The sequence below is a fragment of the Plasmodium sp. gorilla clade G2 genome (genome assembly GCF_900097015.1).
Source record: "Plasmodium sp. gorilla clade G2 genome assembly, chromosome: 6".
Classification (NCBI taxonomy): Eukaryota; Apicomplexa; class Aconoidasida; order Haemosporida; family Plasmodiidae; genus Plasmodium; species Plasmodium adleri (nom. inval.).
Window position 1 is genome coordinate 616,957 of NC_041698.1, and position 25,470 is coordinate 642,426.

At 24.1% G+C, this 25,470-nt stretch overlaps 3 protein-coding genes across 3 annotated transcripts; 2 read left to right on the forward strand and 1 right to left on the reverse strand.

The window, feature by feature from the left end:
• Positions 1-1,961: 1,961 nt before the first annotated feature.
• PADL01_0615700 (erythrocyte membrane protein 1, PfEMP1, putative) lies at positions 1,962-13,709 on the forward strand (the record flags this gene model as incomplete). The annotated part of the gene is made up of 2 exons (XM_028680889.1): positions 1,962-12,215; positions 12,834-13,709. The coding sequence occupies 2 exons, from the start codon at positions 1,962-1,964 to the stop codon at positions 13,707-13,709; spliced, it is 11,130 nt and encodes a 3,709-aa protein (XP_028537322.1).
• A 3,409-nt stretch (positions 13,710-17,118) lies between these two features.
• PADL01_0615800 (histone H2A) lies at positions 17,119-17,517 on the reverse strand (the record flags this gene model as incomplete). The annotated part of the gene is made up of 1 exon (XM_028680890.1): positions 17,119-17,517. The coding sequence occupies one exon, from the start codon at positions 17,515-17,517 to the stop codon at positions 17,119-17,121; it is 399 nt and encodes a 132-aa protein (XP_028537323.1).
• Positions 17,518-22,928: 5,411 nt separating this feature from the next.
• On the forward strand, positions 22,929-23,339 carry PADL01_0615900 (histone H3 variant, putative; the record flags this gene model as incomplete). The annotated part of the gene is made up of 1 exon (XM_028680891.1): positions 22,929-23,339. The coding sequence occupies one exon, from the start codon at positions 22,929-22,931 to the stop codon at positions 23,337-23,339; it is 411 nt and encodes a 136-aa protein (XP_028537324.1).
• Between the last annotated feature and the right edge of the window lie 2,131 nt (positions 23,340-25,470).

A 25,470-nucleotide genomic window follows, 5' to 3' on the forward strand; every position in this document is an offset into this window, starting at 1 on the left:
AATAAATGTAATAATAATTATATATATATATAATCATATGTTATACAATTACCAATAAACTCTTATATAATATACTGTAATTTTAAATAATTTATTTTTATATTATATTCAAAACGTTTCAAAAGATAATTATATGTATATAATATAAATTAACATGAATAAATACAATAATTATTGATATTCATCCTTAATATTTAATAATTCTTTTCATAATATATATGTGGTATATATGTAGTAATATGATACATTATTATATTATATATAGTATGAAATATTATTATTTACACTTTTTATTTTATTTTATTTTTTATATTTCTTTTTCCTTATTACTTCTTGAATAGTAAAGAAAAACGTATATACATATATACATAGGATTGATTATTATATAAAATATTTTAGTAATTCAAAATAATAAAGACATATATACCGTAATATATATATATATAATTATATGTAATTTTTCAAGAATATAATGTAACGTGTATTTATTAAATTATTTATATGAGTTGTTCTAAAACTTAATATATAATAACACAAATATAAAATGTATTATATTATTATAATTATTATAAGAAAAATATAATTACAAAATAAAAACAGTTATATTTATATTTATATAATAAAAAATTAATATAAACATATTATTTTAATTCACAACAATATTCCATACAAACCCTATCATATTAAATATTTTATGATATATATATGTATTCATTTATTTCATTTCTTGTAATTTTCTTAATATATTATAAGAAATATCATGAATACAACGAATACACAAAATAAAAAAAGTAGATAAAATATAAAAAGTACAAAAATACTTAAACAACTAACAAAAATACAACAGAACAAATACATAAAAGAATACAAACGAAAAAAATAATAAAATAATAATTATATTTAAGAAAAATAATAAAAGAAATTTTATTAATATAACAATAATATATTTGTTTCCTTTGTAGATGCCTTTTTGGATATTGTTTATATATATATATATATATATATATATATTACCTAATATATTATTTCATATATTTCATCATATATTAATTTATCTATTAATTTATATATTACATAATAATTAATATATTGTATGTCACAAACACAAAATGATTTAATATCACGTTAATAAGAACATGTTATATTATATATATATATCTCAATATATATAATGGAATATATATGTTAATTATTTAATGTTATTTCATTAGAAAAAAATAATAACCTAAAATGAAACATAAAATAAAAAATTAATAATAATAATAACCTTTTTTTTTTTTATTTGTTATTAAAATACCTACTACATATAGTATATGTAATATTTTATTATTTTTATTTTTTTTGGGATAGATAGGTGACAAATATATATATATCTACATTTTTAAATAAATATATTTGTATGTATATGTAGTATTTTTTTTCCTTTTTTTTTATTTTTTTTCTTATATGATACATATTGTTATATAACATGTAATCTTTGAAATATAAATAAATAGCTTTATAACAAAAATATTTTTCTATCAAGTGTATTTTAATAACAAATGTATTTTAATATATAGCATATTTTTATATCATATATATTTTTATATTAAACGTATTTTTTTATCAAAAGTATTTTTTTTTTTTTTTGAATATATATATATATATATATATATATATATATATTTAATTATTTATATAATATAGATATAAATATATATTTAATATAAATATAAATACAAATATTCATACAATTACATACATACATATCTATATGTGAATATCTCAAAATGGAAAAACCGAATGAAAAATATAATTATAGCAAATGCTCAAAAAAGCACAAATATCGAATATACTTCAAATGTCGTAGATAAAAAGAAACGTATATTATCACATGTATGTTTTCAACAAATGACACTATATATGAATGTTACAACGTATGTTAGTATATATCTATTACCACATAAATCGTTTAAGTCAAAATGGGAAATGCCGAATCGAATGCAAAAAGCAGCCTTCTAAAAAATTTTACGTACATGATAGATGAAGAAAATGTATTTGGAACCCCCCAGCAAGCCAAATTAATGTATTTTGATTATTTGAATTTTTTACTATATGAAATCGAGCATGAAGCATGGAAATGGGAAATATATAAAGATTATGTCACTAAAAGTGGAGGAGGTAGTACTCTTACAGATGAAGAATCATTTTGTGGATGGAAACAAATACAAAAAAAAATATTTGATAAATTGGATGAACAAATAAAACCTTCAAATCAAAAGAAATATAAGTGGGAAGATCATGCATTACCACTAATAAATATTAAAGAAAACTCAGTATTGATCTCAGAAAAATGTGATAAAATAGCAGTTAAGGTTAAAGATAATATACAGGAATTAAACAATAATAATCATGGTAGCCAAACTATAAGTTCACGTAGTAAGTGTGAAAATTTAAATACTGCACCAAATTTACATATTCCTCTACGTAGAAGAGCACTATTACTCGAAGGAATGTATCAATACCTTAATGAAATTAACACAGAAATTACGAAGAACAAAAATGTACAACAAGCATTGAAGGATGTCAATGTCGTTAAAACAAAAACAAATATAGCTGTAGGTCTGACAAAAGATATGATTGAGGGTTTAAGTAACACGATAAGCGAGATTATACACAAAAAACATAATAATGATCATACTGCATTTTGTAAAGAATGGGAACGTACTATGGAAGATTACCATACATTATTACAAGGTATAGATATAGTTGAAGAAAATGAAACTAAAGGAATTCAATGTGTAATAAAACAAATTGAAACAAAGTTGGGAGGAAAAGCCAAATTTCAAACAGAATGGAGTTCTCATTTTAAAACTATTGTAAAAGGTTTGCAAACAAAAAATTTCCAAGACTCCAAAACAGGAAAACCTTGTGAAATATCTCATGAAGATAAAACCCAATGTGTACGTTTTTTTGAAGAATGGGCAGAAGAATTTTGTGAATTAAAAAAACAATTAGGGAAATTAATCATAAAAGAATGTAAGACACAAAGCACTAGAACGAAACAAAGTAGTAATAATTGTAGAAATGTATGTAATATATATAAAACCTTTATGACAGAAAGTGAGCCTTATTTTACAAAATATGTTTCTACATGTATTGATCAAAAATTTGGAGGCGGAGAAAAGGAGGATGAACTAAAAAGACGTTTTTCTAAAGCTGCTATGGATTATATGAAAGATTGTTGTACTGATCATGGTCATTGTAGTAGCAAAGAATTATTTAATGTTCAAGAAGATAAAAGTAATATTAGATATAAATGTTTATGTGACGATGGGGAATATAAAAAGGATTCATGGAAAGATACAAATAAGAGTTGTTCAAAAATCCAGGATCCAGTCAGTATATCTGGAACACATGTGGGAGCACGTCAACTTAGTACTTCCTCACAAAGTGCTAGTGCCGCGTGTGGAGGAAATAAACGTGATGCTACGTCCGTGACTAGTATAGCGACCTTTTTTCAATGGGAGGAAAAGAATGAAGCAACTAAGCAGGGTAAAGCTGGTCATGTTAATGAGGGGGAGTTGAAAGCACAATTAAAGGATGCAAAATTTAAAAAGGGTAGTGGAAATGATGTGGGTAACGATGCTTGCAATCTTAATAAAGAAAAACATACCAACGATAGTCGTACATATGATTCTAAGGCTGATGGTAGTGATGATAATAAACATAGCGGTCCATGTACAGGTAAAGGAAATAATCAAAACAGATTTGAAATAGGAAAACAATGGGAACCACGGAATAACAATGAAGTAAAAGATGAGCACCAAAAAGTATTATTTCCTCCTAGAAGACTAGATATGTGCACTTCCAATTTAGAAAATTTGGACACGGAATATGATGGATTTAAAGGTGATAAAGCGAAGCATTCATTATTAGGAGATGTAATGTTAGCAGCAAAAGAAGAAGGTGCCAAAATAATAGAACTGTATAAAGATAAAAAAGACAATCAAAGTATTTGTAGAGCAATGAAATATAGTTTTGCTGATATAGGAGACATTATAAGGGGTAGAGATATATGGACTGAAAACCGTGAAATGAAAGAGCTGGAAAATAAGTTGAAAAAAGTATTTAGTAAAATTCAACAAAATCGTCAAATCACAGGTATTTATAAAGATGGTGATCCATATACAGAAATGCGTAACGATTGGTGGGCATTAAATAGAGATAAAGTCTGGGATGCCATGAAATGTGCAAAAAGCGGCGGCAACAATATATGTGATGGTACCACCCCACATGACGACTACATACCTCAGAAATTACGATGGTTAAGCGAATGGGTCGAGTGGTATTGCAAGAGACAGTCACAATTATATGGGGAGTTGAAACAGGCATGTACAGGTTGTAGTGGTATTAGTAGTGGTGGATCATGTAAAGATTGTCAAACGTGCAAAGCAGCATGTAGTAAATATCGAACATTTGTTAATTATTGGGAAACTCAATGGAAACAAATGGAAGAAAAATACAAAGATTTATACGCAAAAGCACAAAATGATAAAAGTAATGATGAAAATGAAAAATATCTATACCAATTTTTAAAACAATTACAAACACAAAATAAGACAAATACCACTTATGAAAGTGCTGCAGGATATGTGCAGCAAGTACTACCAAATACAGGTTGTGAGAAACAAAACGAATTCTGCGATAGTACTAAAACCAATTATGCTTTTGAGCAGACACCAAAAGATTATGCTACAGAGTGTGGTTGTAGTGATCAGCCGGCACCACCAAAACCTCCGGCACCCACACCTACATGTACAGGAAATAAAGTAATTGATACGGCAAACGAGGTACAAAGAACAGCATCCCAGGATTCAAAAAGTCGTGATACTCAGAATAAATTGAAAGGAAATATAGAGAACGCGACATTTAAAGATGGTAGTAGTGTACAAAATCTGAAAGATAATATTTGTGGCCTTGACAAAACCGAACATACGAATGATGTTCGTGAAAAAGAAAAGAGAACTGATGGTCCATGTGAAGGAAAAGGAACAGGAAATAATCAAGACAGGTTCGTTATAGGAAAGGAATGGAAAACGAATAAAGATGCTAATGATAAACACAATGATGTTCTATTTCCTCCAAGAAGACTAGATATGTGCACTTCAAACTTAGAAAATTTATCTAGAAAAGATAGTACTCCTGATTTTATAAATCGATCAGGTGCTAGTGTTAATGATTCTTTTCTTGCTGATGTTTTGTTAGCAGCAAAATACGAAGGAGAGTTCATATCATATAAACTTTATAATGATACCTCCCGTATATGTAATGCTATGAAATCTAGTTTTGCAGATTTGGGAGATATAATACGAGGAAGAGATATATGGAGTAAGAACTCTGACATGGAAAAGCTAGAAACTAATTTGAAAGAAATATTTAAAAAAATCAAAGAAATTGATGGTATCAAGGGCATATATGATAAGGATGACCAAAGCATTCCCCCATATAAAAATTTACGTAACGATTGGTGGGAAGCGAACAGAAAAGAAATCTGGAAAGCTATGACCTGTAGTGCTCCATCAGATGCTGATTTATCCATTCCTACAACGGATCCTAGTATACGTAAATGGCAAGGTCCTAAATGCGGACATGATGACCAAGATTTTGTACCTGTAGATGATTATATCCCTCAAAAATTACGATGGATGACGGAATGGAGCGAAAACTATTGTAGACAGCTCACGGCTGATTATAGACCGATGAAGGGCTTTTGTAAGTTATGCAAAATATATAGAGAAAAAAAACAACAAACTGACAGTGAAGCAGAAAACACAGCGTGTAAATGGTGTGCAGGACTGTGCGGAATATATACTGGACACGTTAATGATTGGAAAACGTTTTGGGATACACAAAAAGAACAGTACAACAAATTATACAAAAAGGCAAATGGTAGTAGAAGTAGTAGTGACGAAATTGAGAAAAAACATGAAGAATTTTTAGAAAAATTACAAAAACCAAATAGTTGCCCCAGTAGCAATAATAGCAATTGTGAAAAGCCTGAAGATTTTATAGATTTGATGGGAGGATATAAATATTGCAAAGATACGTCACAGACTAAATTTAAGGACAGTGAGGAAAGTGACGATGCTCATGTACTTAAAGATAAACCAAAAGATTATAAAGGGGAATGCGAATGGAAACCGAGAGTTATCACAACGCCACCCCCAACACCTTCATTACCAAAACAACCGTGCGATATAGTTAAAACAATGATAGGAAATAATGATGGAACGAGTACAATAGATAATTGTAATCCAAAAAATAAAGATAAGAAATGGGATTGCACCGATAAAAGCGTTGATATAAAAAATCATGATGGAGCATGTATGCCCCCAAGAAGACAAACCCTATGCATACATAATTTAAAAGAATTATCGACAACTTCAAATGAAGAAGAATTGAGAGAAGCTTTTATCAAATGTGCTGCAAAGGAAACGCTTTTTTTATGGCACTATTTTATAAATCACGGTGGGGGAAAAAACAGTCGTCTCTTGCTCGAAAAACACTTGAAAGATGGAACTATTCCTTTTGTTTTTAAACGTCAAATGATCTACACCTTTGGAGATTTCAAAGATTTATGTTTAGATAAAGATATAGGTAATAAAACTACTAAAGGGATTGTGAACGATGTCGGTATAGCAATAGATAATATAAAAAATATTCTTAAAAGTGACGACGTACGTAAAAATTGGTGGAAACAAAACGGTCCACATATTTGGAAAGGAATGTTATGTGGGTTATCATATGCTATCAAGGAAAAGAGAACACAAATCGACGTGCAGAACAAACTTACAGATAACTACAAATATGAATCTAATAAATTAAATTCTAAAATAGATAATTATGTCCTCTATGCTGATTCAACTCCTCAATTTTTACGCTGGTTCACAGAATGGAGTGAAGACTTTTGCATAGAACAATCTAAAAAGTATGGAGAATTGTATAAAGCGTGTGTGAAATGTGAGGTTACTAGTAGTGGTACAACAGCAACATGTGATACAAAGGGTGATTGTAAGGATTGCAAAGAACATTGTCCAGAATACACAAAATTTATTAATGAGTGGAAGAAGGATTATAATAAACAAAAGGAAAAATTCAATAACGATAAAAAGGACAAATATGATGATGTTTCTTTTGTAGATAAGAAAAAAAGTGCTCACGAAAATTTAAATAACGCATTGGACACCCTTGGTAAATATAATAGTTGTATGGAAGATACATCTACGACGAGTACGGATATACCTGCATCCTTGGATGAAACTCCTGATAAATTTAAAGATGAGTGTGTGTGCACTGGCCCACCAAAACATGTATCCCCAAAATGCACGAATAATAAAATTCTCTATGAGGCAAACATGAAACAGTATGAGGCGAAAAAACAATTGCGTATTAATAGTGATTTGGTAGGGGATATAAAAAAAGCAAAATTTAGAACAGGTAAGACCGGAAGTGAACTGAATGGAGAAATTTGTAGTATAACCAAGGAATATACCAATGATGTTCGAGAAGAAAAGTTACGTAAAGGTGGCCCCTGTACAGGAAAAGGAACAAGCCAAACAGACCAAAGGTTTATTATTGGAGATAAATGGCAACCTGGTGGCACGGATATGCGTAAAGGTCACACTGATGTATTGTTACCCCCACGACGTAAACATATGTGCACATCAAATTTAGAGAATTTGGGCGCAAAAAGTGGTGAACCTGATTTTATACGTACGACAAGTGGTGCTAGTGTTAATGACTCGTTTCTTGGTGACGTGTTGTTGGCCGCAAAATATGAAGGAGACGATATAGTAGAAAAATATCTAAGTAAAGGTGATAAGTCAGGTATATGTAATGCTATGAAGTACAGTTTTGCGGACCTTGGAGATATAATTAGGGGTAGGGATCTATGGAGTCGAGAACAGGGTAACACAGATTTACAAACATACTTAACACAGATATTTAAAAAGATTCATGAACAAAATGGAAACAATAAATATCCTGGTGAAGACCAAACGCAACCCCCATATACCAAACTTAGAGAACACTGGTGGGAAGCAAACAGAAAAGAGATATGGCGCGCCATGACGTGCTCGGCACCAGAAACAGCCAATCTGTTTATTCCTACACCTAGTGGTAATGAAAAAAAGTGGGAACGATATAAATGTGGGCGCGAGTCGTATGTTCCTCCAGACGATTATATCCCACAACGGTTACGATGGATGACCGAATGGTCCGAAAGTTACTGCAAACAGTTGGAAAAAAACTATTGGCCACTAACATTTTCATGTAGTGTGTGCAGAAGTCTTAAAAACTCAAAAAAACAAGAAAACAGTGAAGCAAAGAACGCAGCATGTAAAATGTGTTCAGGTATGTGCGGAGTATATAAAGATCATGCTACAGGATGGAAAGGTCAATGGAACGATCAAGAAAAAAAATACCAAGAATTATACAAACAAACAAATAGTGGTAGTGACCCAATTAAAAAAGAACATGAAGATTTTCTACAAAAAGTAAAGGATCCAAATAGTAATGCCCATTGCGCCACTAAGGATCCAAACGATTATAATAACCTGGCCACCTATGTGTCGTCCATGGGAGGAGGAACTTATTGTAATGATACGACACAGATTAAATTTGAAGAGAAAAGTGGTAGTCAGGACCAATATGTATTTAAGGAACATCCGAAGAACTATATAGATGAATGTAAACACGATAAGACGACACCACCAAAGGCACCAGATAATACACCAAGGGGACCGGATCCGTGCGAAATAGTTAAACCACTACTTGAGAATAAGACTGAGAACGATAGAATAGCTCAGTGTGGAAAAAAAAATTCAACGAACACATGGAATTGTACTGATAAGATTGATTCACAATATCGTAATGGAGCATGTATGCCCCCTAGGAGACAATCGTTATGCATACATAATTTAACACAACTTGATCCTACAAAACATACAAAAGAAGATTTAAGAAAAGCACTCATCGAATGTTCTGCAATAGAAACATTTTTCTCATGGCATCATTATAAAAGTAAAAATGGAGGTACAAATTTCGATGAGCATTTAAAAAAAGGAAATATCCCTCCCGACTTATTACGCTCCATGTTCTTTACATATGGAGATTATAGGGATTTGTGCTTAGGAAATGATAAAAATAGTGATGTGAAAGGTGCAACAGATAAAATAACTGCAGTTTTGGAAAAAAATGGCCAATCTGGCACAGAACAACGTGAATCTTGGTGGGAAACAAACGGTCTAGATATTTGGAAAGGAATGTTATGCGGTCTATCACATGCTATCAATAACAAAGGCAAGCAAATCGACGTGCAGAACACACTTACCACAAAAGAAGAATACAAATACGATCCTAACAATTTAACTTCAGGAATAGCAAAGTATATCCTTTATACTCATACGACTCCTCAGTTTTTAAGATGGTTTACTGAATGGGCTGACCAATTTTGTCTGGAACAATCGAAACAGTTCGTGCAGTTGTATAATAAATGTCAGAAATGTAATGTCAAGGGTGGTAGTAAAACATGTGACAATGAGACTGAATGTAAAGAGTGCAAACAACAATGTGGAATATATACAGAATTTATTGAACAGTGGAAAAATAATTATACTACACAAAAAGAAAAATTTGATAAAGAAAAAGACAAAGAGCCATATAAGTATGCTCCTTTTGTCGAAACGAACACCCCTGCATATCAATATATAGATCAACAACTGGAACTTTTTGATCTACATGGTAACTGTATGAAAGAAATATCGAAGACACAACAGGGTAATGATATGCCACAATCGTTAGATACATACCCCCCAGGGGATTACGACAAGAAATGTACGTGCCAGGAAGATAAACAGGCATCTAGTAGTACTTCCCCTGCTGGTAAAGATGGAGCTGCTGGTCCTGATGGTGGACCTGGTCGTAGTCTTAATAATAATAACAATAATCCTGCTGGTGGTACTACCCACCAAAATAGTGGTGAACCACCGAATCCTATGCCAAACCAGAATCCAGATAGTGGTAAGACACAGGCCAAGTGTGAAATAGAAACATATATAAAACAAAATGATGAGACAAAAAGACAAAAGAGCGGTGGTGGTTGCAATGAAAAAAATTTTGACTCGAAACCTTGGGATTGCGGTGGAACAACTTACAGTGTAGTGTCAGGAAATGGTGAATGTATGTCTCCTAGACGTCAATCGTTATGTATACATTATTTACAAAATGATATTAACGGAAATAAGGGAAAAGAAGAGTTGAAAGAAGCATTGTTAAAATCTGTATCACTTGAGACACATTTGTTATGGGAAAAATACAAAAAAGATAAAGATAAACAAAATCTAACCCTCAAACCAGAGAATGAATTAAAAGGTGGAAAAATTCCTGCTGATTTTTTACGAACTATGTTCTATACATATGGGGATTTCAAAGATTTGATAACAGGAAATGATTTAGGTATTCATACAGGTAATAGCGATATAGAGACAAAAGTAAAACAAATTTTAAAAAATCCAAGTGGATCATCACCCCCTGCAACCACAGAGCGTGAATCCTGGTGGAATGATGTCGCCAAAGATGTTTGGGACGCGATGGTCTGTAGTCTGACACACAATATAAGTGGTATAGACCCCAAAACGTTACAAAAAACACTAAAAAGTGCCTACTCCTATAGTACCGTGACTTTTGGTCCCACTGGCGGCACGTCGTTACACCACTTTGTGGCACGGCCACAATTTTTGCGCTGGATGGTCGAGTGGGGGGAAGATTTTTGCGCCGAACGACAAAAATTAGAAAATCAGGTAGGAAAGGAATGTAAGGGAGGAAATGTTTGTAATAATCCGAAACATACTTGCAATCTTGCATGTGAAAAATATAAAAATTATGCTGATAAAAAAAAAAAAGAATTTAAGGGACAAACTGACAAATTTGTTAAAAATGCAAGCGAGACAGATGCACATGAAGAATACAGTGGATATGGTTATGAATACGGAAAAGGATCCAAACAAGGGAATGATTATTTGAATGATAAATGTGGAAATGATACATGTTCATGTATGGAAAGAGGTGTTATTGGAGACAAACCAAAAGATAAACCTTTTGGAATATATGCACATGAATATTTTGATAAATGTAATTGTCTTGGTGGAACATACGTACCTGCACCCCTACCTCCTGCGTCTATGCGTCCTCCGGAAGCGACAAAACCTGTGGCAACTAAACCGGAGGTTCCGCGACCACAGGCAGATCAGGAACAAAAAACTTCATCACAGACACCAGCACATGGTGGATCTGGACACCAACCGGTACAACCGCAAGGTCCGCCGTCGAAACAACCTGCATCACCAAATTCGTCACCAGGGAGATCGGGACCTGGGACTACACCATCACCATCACAACCGAATCAGACTACACAACCAACGTCACAAGGAAGGGGTAAAGCTCATGGTACTCCTGTTACAATCATTACTACTAAAACTACAGACGATGGATCAAAAGTTACAACTTCAGTTTCATTTCAGCCTGACACGCCTCAAACAAGTACCTCCTCGCATAATGGTCAACCCATTGATCCTGCTGCTGCTCCCGCTAGTCAACCTGCTGCTACAGCTCCTAATTCTAGTAATTGGTGGGATATAATAAAAGATGCTGTTACAACAACTACAACTCTTGCGGCAGGAGCGGGAGCTCTTGGAACAAAAAAAGCTATTGATGCTACTGCAAATTGGGGAATACCAATTGCAGAAAAAGCTGCAGAAAGTGGAATAAAAGTTGCAAATGCTGTAATACCAATTGCAAAAGAAGCTGCACCAATTTTCAAAGAAAAAATAATGGAGGTAATTAGTCCCCCTCCTGCTGCTAGTACAAATAGTCTTGATCCTAACTCTATTGGTAGTATTAATAGTGGTAGTATTAATAGTGGTAGTATTAATAGTGGTAGTTCTGGCACTGGTTCTACTGGGAATCAAAATCCTGGTTCACCAAGATCTGGATCAACGTCACATTCACAGAATAGCGCGGTGGCACCACGGGGACCTGGAGCAGGACCAGCATCATCAAACCCAAAAAGTGGAGAACCCGTAACCCCCAACATAATCACAACAAGTGTGTTATCTACGACCATTCCATGGTCTATAGGTTTTGCGTTTGTGGCGATAGCATATTTATGGTTGAAGGTAAGGGATATATATGTGTATGTATGTGGGGGTATATATATGTGGATATGTTATAAATATATTTAATATATGTATTTATATTGAAATATAATAGTAAGAAAGAAATTTGTTGAAAAAGATTAAAAAAAAAAAAAGAAAAAAGTAATACAGAAACAAATTTGTAAAAATAAAAAAAAAAAAGAGAGCAAAAAAAATTTCACAAAATTAAAAATAAAAAGGAAAAAGAAATAAAGAAACAAATTTGTAAAAATAAAAAAAAAAAAAAAAAAAAAAAAAATTTCACAAAATTAAAAATAAAAAGGAAAAAGAAATACAGAAACAAATTTGTAAAAATAAAAAAAAAAAAAGAGAGAAAAAAAAATTTCACAAAATTAAAAATAAAAATAAAAAAGAAATACAGAAACAAATTTGTATAAATAAAAAAAAAAGAGAAAAAAAAATTTCACAAATTTAAAAATAAAAATATAAATTTTTTTAAATAAAAAATATATATAAAATTTATAAAAAAAAAAAAATATATGAACAAAATTTTATGAAAAAAAAAATTAAATAAAAAAACAAAAAAAAAATTACCTATATATATACTTATATATTTATATATATATTTATTTTATGTAGAAAAAACCCAAATCTTCTCCTGTGGATTTGTTACGTGTTATTGATATACCCCAAAACGATTATGGCATACCTGATAAAACATCTTCTAATAGGTATATACCATATGGTAGATATAAAGGCAAAACGTACATATACGTGGAAGGAGAAGAAACGGACGATTATATTCGTGATATATCTTCTTCTGACCTAACTTCGTCAGAAAGTGAGTATGAAGAAGTGGGTATCAATGATATATATCCATATAAATCACCTAAATATAAAACTTTGATCGAAATCATACTAAAACCTAGCAGCAAAAAAACATATGATGATACACATATGTATCATATAGAGGATACTAGGGATATACCTAGTGATATACTATATACACATTACCATATACCCACCAATGTACTTACAGATGAGGAATGGAATGAATTAAAGAAGGATTTTATATCTAACATGTTACATACTAATCAATACGATGCATATGAAAATCTACGTCGAAACATTACAAATACACAATCTGATATTGTGGATAATATTATGCTAGAACGACCTTTTATTACATCTATTCAAGATAGAGTTTTACATGGTGATAGAGATATTGTTACTTATAATATTGATTGGAATATTACTGAAAATATTAATAGGACTACTAATACTACAGATGTTCCAAAATATCTTTCATCAAATGATCAATATTCTGGTATAGATTTAATTAATGATTCGTTAAATAGTGATCAACATGTTGATATTTATGATGAATTATTGAAAAGAAAAGAAAACGAATTATTTGGGACACATCATAAGAAACATACAACAAGTACATATAGTGTTGCCAAACAAACATACAGTGATCCTATAAGTAATAAAATTGATCTGTTTCATAAATAGTGAGATAGGAATCTAGATATGTTAAAAAGTTTGAGTAAAAAAGATGAATGATAAGCAAACGTCAAAGAACAATATAAAAAAGACCATATTCATAAATCTAGTGATGTGATGAATTTTATAGATAAAACATCCATACTGATAACCCACATTTCTATGAAAATACATATTGAATAATGTACGAATAATTCGTCTAAGGAGCCTTATGAGGATAAATAAAAAATTCGACCAAATGAAAAATAATATAGAAGAAAAATATGAAAATAATATTTATATCGATTCTTTTAATGAATATATGGAAAGACAAAAAATATGGTGCAATCAACTGTTAATGATCATTCAAAGAATTCATCTTTATCTTTATCAGACGAAAAGTATAAATATAAAATATAAATCATTATAAAAATAAAAAAATCCATTCTTAATATTAAAGTATAACATTATTTAGGGAAAAAATTTATTTAAAATTTAATTTTTTTTTTTTTTTTTGTTACCTTAATTTATTTTGTACATATATTTTTTCCTTAATTATTAAAATGATTGGGAAAATATTATTTATTTATAATGTTTCATACGAATGTAATAAATTTGTATATAGTTTATAAAATATAAATAAAATAATAAATTTCGGATATGCTTTTATTTTTACAATTTTTTTTTTTTTTTTAGATATAATATTTTGTCATTTCAAACTTTATATGATTAAAAAATATATAAATATAATAAAATAATTTTTTTTTTTTTCATATATTTTTTTTGGAAAAAATAAAATTTTTTCACCCCCCAAAAGATTGCACTTTTATTCAAATATATATAAATATATATAAATAAATAAATATATATATAATGTTAGATTTGCTTCATAATATATCTATTTTATTAAAATTTTTTAAACATGAAATTATATATTGTTATGTATAATTGTATATTTCTTATTATTTTAATAAAAGATAATTTTTATAAAGAATTTTGTATCATAAAAAGAATAAAAACAAATTAAAAATGTTTGTATAATATAGTAAATAATATATATATACAGTGGCTATATAATTTCATTACCGAAGTACATATTATGAATGTTGCATTTTCCTTGGATATATAAAAAATTATGCCATATATTTTTTTATGTAAGTCTTTTTTTGTATATGATAATAAAAATGTGTACATGCTATATATCTTATAAATATCATATATGTCGATAAAAATAAATGATACTCTATTTTATTTATATAATAATTTTGTAAAAATTATAGTTTTTTTAGATAAATTAACCATTTATATGGTAATATAAATTTAAAAAGCATAACCAGTTCATATGAAAAAGAAAAGAAAAAAATAATATCATCATACTATAGAGAAGCCAATTATACTATATCAAAAAAATGATATTGCAATATATTAACCATATGTTATATTATATTATAATTTAAACTAAATATTAAACATAAAATTATTCTAAATATATGATAAAAATGTTATGTATAATACACAATGTCTTGTAATATATATATTTGAAATATGTATATATATATATATATATATATATATATATATATAAGAAGATTTATCTTTGACACTCTCCACGCAAACAAATAGTAAATAAACAAAATGTTCATCTAGGTATCAAGTAATTACAATGTTATAAAAACAAATAAAAATGTTCTGCTTCCTTTTAATATATTATTTGGTTATATTAAACATATTATTGTTCCATTTTATAATTATATATTTCTAAATTATTATGTTTTGTTCTTATTAAATATATTTCATTTACAATAAGATAGAGAAATTTGTTCATACATTCACTTTAACGTCTTTTTATGTCATAAAAGAAGTGATTTTAATGAAATAACATAGACAGAAATATATATATATATATATATGTATTAAGAAAATTCCTTGTAATTTTTTATATTTAACAAAAATTATGGGTATAGTTTTGTAAGAATATTACTATAATTCAAGAAAAAAAAAAGTAAAAATTTTATATACTTTGTTCTTTTAAGTGGTACAAACTTGTATTTTTTCTTTAGCTTATATATATATATATATATATATTACAAAATATAATAAGTAAAATAACTTTCGCTTACTATTTATAATTACTTTTTTATTTTAAGAGATATATATTCATGAATTATAATTTTCTAATAATAAAAGGTTCCTTATATTTTATTATCCCTTTAATATAAATCATTCAAAATTGGATATTAATATATTATCACACAATTATATATATATATTTATACATATTTTTCAAACATTTATTGAATAAATTGATGAGGGAAAAAAAATATTCATGTATATATTATGATATATTAAATTATATAAGAAATTGCTTCTATTCTCCTAATATTCATAGTTTAAAATTTTTTTTATTTTAAAATAAAAGGAAGTTTTTAATTTTATTTTTGTTTACACTTTTTAAATACAATATATATAAATAATTTAATTTATATGAAAATATATGAAATATATATTGTTTTTCTCATAGGAATATTCATTTGTTTATTTTATTAAATGAAATGAAGAATAAAACACAGCAAAAAAATATATATAATTTTTACTTCAATAATATATATATATATATATATATATATATATATATATTTAGATATAAGAAGGAAAAGAATATATCGACGTATTTATACTTTTTACCTATATATATTTTTTCTCCCTTCAATATAATATCCTTATTGCATTCTTTTGTTTATATATATTTTCATTTTTCATAACAAAAAGATAATGATATATGGGGAATTCAACATGCTAACTACGTATAATTCCATTTGTTAGGTCAACAAAAATGTAAATATGTTGTTGATAGCATGTTTTTTTTAGACATATATAAGAAAAATATATATATTTTCTATATATATATGATACGAATTATATAATATACCAAATTTTTTACGTTATACTAATAAAAGAAAATTAAATTGAAATATCCCAAATAAATGTCTCAATGTCAAATTTGTTTTAATGGCTTCTAGTGAAACCTTATAAGTTTTTTTAGTTTACAGTTCAACATAAAAATGTATACTTTTTATTAATTTCATATTATATTTTCCATTTAGACTTTTATCCATTTTCTTCTCATTTTAAGAACAAAAAGGAAATAAAAGTAAAACAGAAAACAGAAAAAAATAAAATAATAAAGCGAATAGGGAAAAATTTAAAAAAAAAAAAAAAAAAAATTAACAAATAAAATGAAAATTTTTTCTTTTTTTTTTTTTTTTTCTTTCTTTATACATATATATAATAATAATATAATAAAATATTATATTATATTATATACTTTTTCACATAAAAATTAAATCCATATAATATATATATATTATATATATTTTTTATTTTCTTCTTGATATTTTGACATACACTTGATATTATTTTATATATTTATTTATGTCATTTAATAATCTTGATTGGCAGTACCAGCTTTAAGTTGTGATTTTTTTGGTAATAAAACATTGTGAATATTTGGTAATACTCCTCCTGAAGCGAAGGTGACACCTGCTAAGAATTTGTTTAATTCTTCGTCATTTCTAACAGCTAATTGTATGTGCCTTGGGGTAATTCTTGATTTTTTATTATCTCTTGCTGCATTTCCTGCTAATTCTAAAATTTCTGCACATAAATATTCCAAAACTGCTGCTAAGTATACAGGTGCTCCTGCTCCTACTCTTTTTGCGTATTTGCCTTTTTTAAGATATCTTCCAATTCTTCCTACTGGGAATTGAAGTCCTGCTTTAGCAGAATTTGAAGTTCCCTTTGAGGCTTTTTTTCTACCAGTTTTTCCTTTTGCTGACATTTTTTAAAATATATAATGAATTTTTTTTTTTTTAATTTAAATAAAATTATGTGAAAAATTACTTTTTCAAAAAAATATATATGTTATGTTTTAATAAAAAAAAAAATATATATTAATTCTTTTATATTTTTTTTTTTTTTTTATATATATATATATATTATACACAAAAAATATAAATAATAAATTTTATATAATTTTTTTTTTTTAATATTAATATATTTAAAATTAAAAAAAAAAAAAAAAAAAAAAAAAAAAAATCGAAAAAATAATAAAATATATAATATATATATATATGTATATATATATATAATGAATTAAAAAAAAAAAAAAATTAATTTTTACATTTCTGCATGATATTTATATATAAAATATATATATAATGTATATATGTCTTGGTAAAAAAAAAATAAAAAAAAAAAAATAGTATCGTATTACATGTATATTTATATATAATATATATAATTATATATATGTGCAAAAAAAAAAAAAAAAAAAAAAAAAAAAAATTATATAAATATGAGCAAAAAAAGAAAAAATATATATATATAATATTGCGAGATTGTATTTTTTATGATTTACAAATTTTTATATATATATAAATAATATATACATATAAAAAATCATGCAATTTTTATATATACATTAAAAAAATAATATGGTTAATTCATATGTATTTTTCTTTTATATATATATATATATATATTATATATATTTTTTACTAATGCGCATATATAATATTTTATATATATATATATAAAATATATATGTTTAATATATAATATATATATATATATATATATAACGATGTGTGCATAATTTAATTTTTGTTTTTTTTTTTTTCCTATTTATATATGCAATTATCTTTTTTAATTAAAATAACGAATATTATGAAAAAGCTATATATTTGATGCAAAATATATATAAAATACATCATTTATCCTCATGTATATTACATTTTTTATTTTTATATTATATATATTCCATCAGTGCACAGTGAATATATATAATTATATATATATATATATATAATAATTTAAATATATATTATTTTATATATATTTCCTTTTAATTAATAATTATTGATACATGTAAAAATATGTAATTCCAAAAATTTCATTAACTGATACACTTTTTTAAATTGTATTATTTATTAGAATTAAAAAAAAAAAAAAAAAAAGATGATATTTATAATAAGGCATAATAATTAATTTTTTTTATTTTATATATAAAATATATTTAATGTATTATTATTTAAGTTCATAGTATCATATAAAAAAATTTCAAGCTTTTCCTATTTAAAAAAGTAAAAAATCATAGTACACATTTAAAATATATATATATATATATTATATATTTTTAATTTTATTTAATTTGTTTTAGTTTTAATTTTATATTGTTTCTTTTAATTTTTATCCTTTCATTTTTTTTGCGAATTCTGCTCGTTTCATTCAATAACAAAAAACTATATATATATAAATATATATATTTTTAAATCAATATTATAATATTATTATATATATATATATAATTACTAATTATTTCTTTTTTATTTTTCCAAGAAAAGGAATACAATTTTCAACCATATTACAAGAAATAAAATGTTTTAATGTAATATTATATTACTTATTATATTTCTTTCTAGGAGAAAGAATATTTAAATTTATGCAAATTAATATACGAAATATTTTTAATTTATTTTCTTTTTCTTTTTGTCATTAACTGATAAATTATCTAGTACACATATAAATATATATTATTGATTTATATATATTAAAATGTGTTGAATACTGATAAATAAATATACATATATATAATATATGATAAAAGTTTTATAAGTTCAATCATTATTCCGATAATAATAAGATAAATGATAAATTTTTTTTTTTTAATATTATAAATGTATTAAGACTTTTCTGGAAGCTTTTATGAACATGAACCAAATTGTAAACATATTATATTATATATAAAAAGGGTATGTATATATATATATATATAATTAAATTAGTGTATTTTTTGATTTATATTGATATATTATATTCAGATTGTTTTAATATACATACAATAATAGATTTGATGGTTTACCTCTTATAACATTTTAATAAACATTTTATTCTTTTTAAAATTGTTTTAATATATATATATATATATATATTTATTTATATGTGTCCCATTTGATATATATTGTTAATATTTTCTTTTTCTATTTCCCTTTTTAAAATCTGGAAAGACTTTTTATATTTGCCATATATACCTTTTGAAGGATTAACAAATTAAAATTTTAAGAACCATATAATATGTAAATAATAATTTTAAAATATCATAGTTCATTACGAAAGTAAAAAAAAAAAAGAAAGAACAAAAAATGGAATGGTGTATATTTTCGAAATGTAAAATCAATGATAATGAAATATACGTGATGTATTTCTTTATTGCACTATATTATATACATATTTTGATTTATTCATTTATAATTTACTCTTTTTTCCTATAAGAATTCAAAAAAACAAAGATAATTTTATATGAATATTTTTGGTGTAAACGACATTTGGTCTAAAAGACCATATATGAAACGTCTGTAAATATATATATTTATATATACATATAAGTTTAAATATAAGTTTATATATATATAATATATTTAATTTTATATCATATCGCTCTTTTTAATTTTTTTTTTTTTTTTTTTTTTTTTTTTTATTTATAATATAGCCAAAACAAAATTTATAATTCACTATCTAGCTCTTTTTTTTTTTTTTTTAAGTATTATTATTAAAAAAAAAAAAAAAAATTTTAAATGATTTAATGTATTATTAATAAATAGTTAGTTGAATAAGAAAAGGAAAAACTTCTATATCAGTCCATATATTTCTATTTCTTTTCATTTAAACATTACATAAAGGGGATATATTAATGAACCTATAAATATATATATATGTAATGGTATATCTTTTATTATGTGAACATATTGCATATATTTTTTTATATAATATTCCATTTCTCTTGAAAAAATGTTCTCTTTTATTTCTTATGACGCATTTAATATATATATATATATATATATATATATATATAATTATTATAAGACGATTCAGTTATTAACTTATATAAATGACTTAAAAAAAAGAACAATCATTTATATTAAAATTGTAAGTAAAAAATATTTTTGTATAATTTATCTATTATTACATTATTTTTTAAATAACAAAATATAATCTGCTTACAAGGGAAACATTAATGATCTCTTTTATCATGAAGCAATAGGAAAAATATATTATTTTATAAAATATTGTTGCATTAATTTAATATACCTTAAAAAATATAAGAATTATAATAAATAGAATTAAACAATTTTTAACATTTTGTTTTCAAAATTAATATATTACCTACATGGTGAATATACATACTATTGAATAATATATATGTTAATATATTTTAACTTTTATATATAGAATTGAAGAACAAATTTTTAAACCATTAAAAATAAGATATTTAATAAAAATAATACTTTTTCTTATTTTGTTCTTTTTCTTTCAATTTAAAAAAACAAAAGGAATATATTCTTAAAGATAGAATAATTCGTCTTAATATTAATTCATGAATAATATATATATATATATATATATATATATATTTTAATTCATTCCATTAAATAAAGAAATAATAAATTATTCATTTAAATTTACATAATATTTAATAAAAAATTTAAATGTTGATTAAAGAAATATACTACAATATAAATTATAATTATTGAATATATACATGTGTACCAATTATTATAAAAGCATCCATTTCTTATAGTCTACTTTATTATTACATTAAAATTCAATATTCCAATATTTTTTTGAAGTCTAATATATATTTTTTATATGAAAAATGCAATATTTTTTATTTTTAAGGGTTAAAGGAAACTTATAGAATGAAATAATTCAATAATTATAAAAAAAAAAAAAATTCTACAACACTTTATATTTATATATATAATTGAATATATCATTTTTCTTTTCATTTTTTATATTATAATAAAGAAGAAACGCAATCCAATATATATTGAATTATTAGTTTTTATAAAATAATATATATATAAACATTCCAACTAAATAAACAAAATAAATGTTCATATATATAAAATAAACTTAAAAAAGCAACAAAAATAAAGTTAATATAAAATATTGTAAATTTCGTAGTTCTTTATACCCTTATTACAACAATTATTTTATTTTGTTTCTTCTATTTTTAAAAATATACAAAAAAAAAAAAAAAAAAAAAAAAAGAAAAGAAAAAAAATAAATAGTAACATTTGCCTATAATATATATTTCATTTAATATAAATATTATATATATATATATATATATTTATATGATGGTATATACAATTCACCTTTACAACGCAAAAAAAAAAAAAAAAAAAAAAAAAAAAAAATTAATTTCTCGCACATTGATTTTTTTCTATATATAATTATATATACACAGAAGAACAAAAATGAAACAACAAAAAAAAAAAGGAAAAAAATAAAATCAGCAATTTTATTTATATTACCATTTTTAATATCCATGACAAATAAAATAATATATATATATAATATATATATATATTAATTTATGTAAGAAGTTTTTCTATTTATATTGAAAAAAAAAAAAGAACAAGATTTTATACAAAAATTAGTATAGCATAAAGAACAATGGTCTTTTATTGAAAAATAATATAAAAAATTTATAATATTTAATAAAATATATATTATATATATATTTATATTAATATTTTATATAATACTTCAATCTATTCATTTGTACATATTTTTTAAAACCAAACACAAACAAAAAAAAAAAAAAAAAAAAAATTTTTAAACATATAAATTTATTTCATTACATGCACTCACAGAAAAAAAAAAATATATAATATATATAAATATGAAATAAAAAAATATATTATATATATATATTATTGTTATATATATATATATATTAATTAAAATATAAAAAAAAAAAAAAAAAAAAAAAAAAAAAAAACTCACAATTATACAAAATATTATATATACATATATAATATATATATAACATATATATAATATATATATATAATTAATGCGCATTATAATAAAAAAAAAAAAATAATAAAAAATAAATAAATATAAAAAATAATAAATAAAATATTTATTTTATTTTTATAATATATATGTACATTATATTATAAAAAATATTATTAATTTTTTTTTTTTTAATATATATTAATATTATATTTATATAATTTTAAATAAAAAAAAAAAAAAAAAATTTACATATATATATTTTTTCCTTTTATATACTATAATATATAAAAAAAAAATTTACTTTTTTATATATTTATTTTAAAACCACGCAAAATCTTATTTTTATTTAAAAATTTTTTTTTTTTTTTTTGAAAAACAAGCAAAATGGCAAGAACTAAACAAACAGCAAGAAAATCCACAGGAGGAAAGGCCCCAAGAAAACAACTCGCATCCAAGGCAGCAAGAAAATCAGCCCCAGTATCCACTGGTATTAAAAAGCCACATAGATATCGTCCAGGAACTGTTGCTTTAAGAGAAATTAGAAAATTCCAAAAATCTACTGATCTTTTAATTAGAAAATTACCATTCCAAAGATTAGTAAGAGAAATTGCACAAGAATATAAAACTGATTTAAGATTCCAATCTCAAGCAGTTTTAGCTTTACAAGAAGCAGCAGAAGCTTACTTAGTAGGACTTTTTGAAGATACCAACTTGTGTGCAATTCATGCTAAGAGAGTTACCATCATGCCAAAAGATATCCAATTGGCTAGACGTATCCGTGGAGAAAGATCATAAATGACATAAATGTCTTTATGAAATGAAAAACAAAAAATATATTAAATGAATAAAATAATGAAAATATATATATTTTTATGTAAGTATTTATCAATAATATTAAAAATTACGAAAAAAAAAATAAAAATAAATAAATAATAAAATAACTGAATGGTATATATATATATATATATATATATATATATATATATATATCATTCACATAAATAGATATGTATATATATATATATATTTATTTATTTATATATGCTTATATATATATACCAAAAAAGGACAAAAAAAAAAAAAAAATACAATGAAAAAATGTCCCAATTGTATTTATTATTATATTATATATATATAATATTATTATTTATTTATTTATTTTTTATTTTTTATTTTTTTTTTTAGTGGTAGTATGTGATATAGGAAGATATTATATACACTCTAAAAAGTAAAAGATATGCAAACACAATTGAAATATGGAAAAAGAAAAAAAATTTGTATGGATTTTGTTTAAATTCGTAGTAATTTTTTTTTTTTTTTTTGTTAATTCAGTTTTGAAGTATCTATATATATTTATATAAAACATAAATGAAATGAAATATATTTTTTTTTATACCTTAAAAAAATATTTTAATATTTGTACCATATTATTCATATATATAAATTTTTCTGACAAATAAAATTGCAAATGTCTTTAATCATATATATATAAATAAATACATAGATAGATAGAAGAATATAGAAGCGAAGCATTTTTATTATTTGGAACAAAAAAAGAAAAAAAACAAAAAAATGAAAAAAAAAAAAAAAAAAAAAAAAAAAATTTAAGTAAAATTTAAAGAATTATATTATATATATATATATATATATATATATATATATAATGTATAGCGTGGAATTCATTTAAAAACCCTATAACATATCATTTATATAATTATTCTTCTCTTTATATAATGTTATATATAATGAACTTTCCTTTTTTTTTTTTTTTCTTCTTTTGATTATTCACTTATGTGTAATAAAAAAAGAGTAGGAAAAAAAGTTATATATATACGAAAGATGAAGATATTTTCGAATTTTTTTTTTTTTTTTTTCGATTGTTTTCATTTTAACTATATTATGTATACATAAAAGGATGTGTGCTAATATATATATATAAATGTATATATATTATGCATATGATTTTTTATCTTTTTTTTTTTTTTTTAGGCTTCACTAGAAGCTATTTATTTTTGTAATTTTTTTTTTTTTTTTTTTTTTTTTTTTAAGCTTGTGTGTTTATTCTTATAATTAAATAAATATTTATCATTTAAAACGTTAAAAAATATAATATTTGGGGGGAATTTAAAATATTTTGATATTTTTCTTTTTATGCGTTTATTATATATATTAATATATATATATATATATATATATATATATATATATGTATTTGCCAGAATATGATCTTTTCTTATATACATTAAAGGAACATTGTAAATGTACTTTTATTTTCTTATTTAATAAGGAATTCATAGTACATATTTATATGTTTTATTACCAAGGGTATGATAAAAACAAAATATATAAAAATAATTATAAGGGGGTATTATTAGTATATTAATTAAAAGAGTTCATAAAAATCCTAGAAATAATATAGTACATGTGTGAGCACAAACTTTTTTAGTACTTTAAAAATAATAATTATGAGAATATATTTTAAATGAAATATTATTTAATATAACCATTTATGTATTAAAAATTTCTAAAACATTTTTTAGGGACATATGTATGAATATTTTTTTATAAAATTAAAATGTATTATATATATATATATATATATATATTTTTAATTAAAGTATATTATTTTCTTATTTATTTAAACGCGATTTTTTTTTTTTAAATAAAAGAAGCGCCTAAGTATTAATATATGTTGCATATAAAATATTATTTTATATAATCATGTCCAATGATATGGAAATATGTGATATGGATATTTAAGGATATGACGACTAGTTCACATAACTTGTATATATACACTACCGATTTATCATTTCGGATTAATAAATTATTAAGGAAGCATGTGTAATCTTTAATGTTATGCATGCAATTAAACTATTAGTAAAAATTAATTTTAAAGAGGCTAATATTATTGAATGGAACAAAA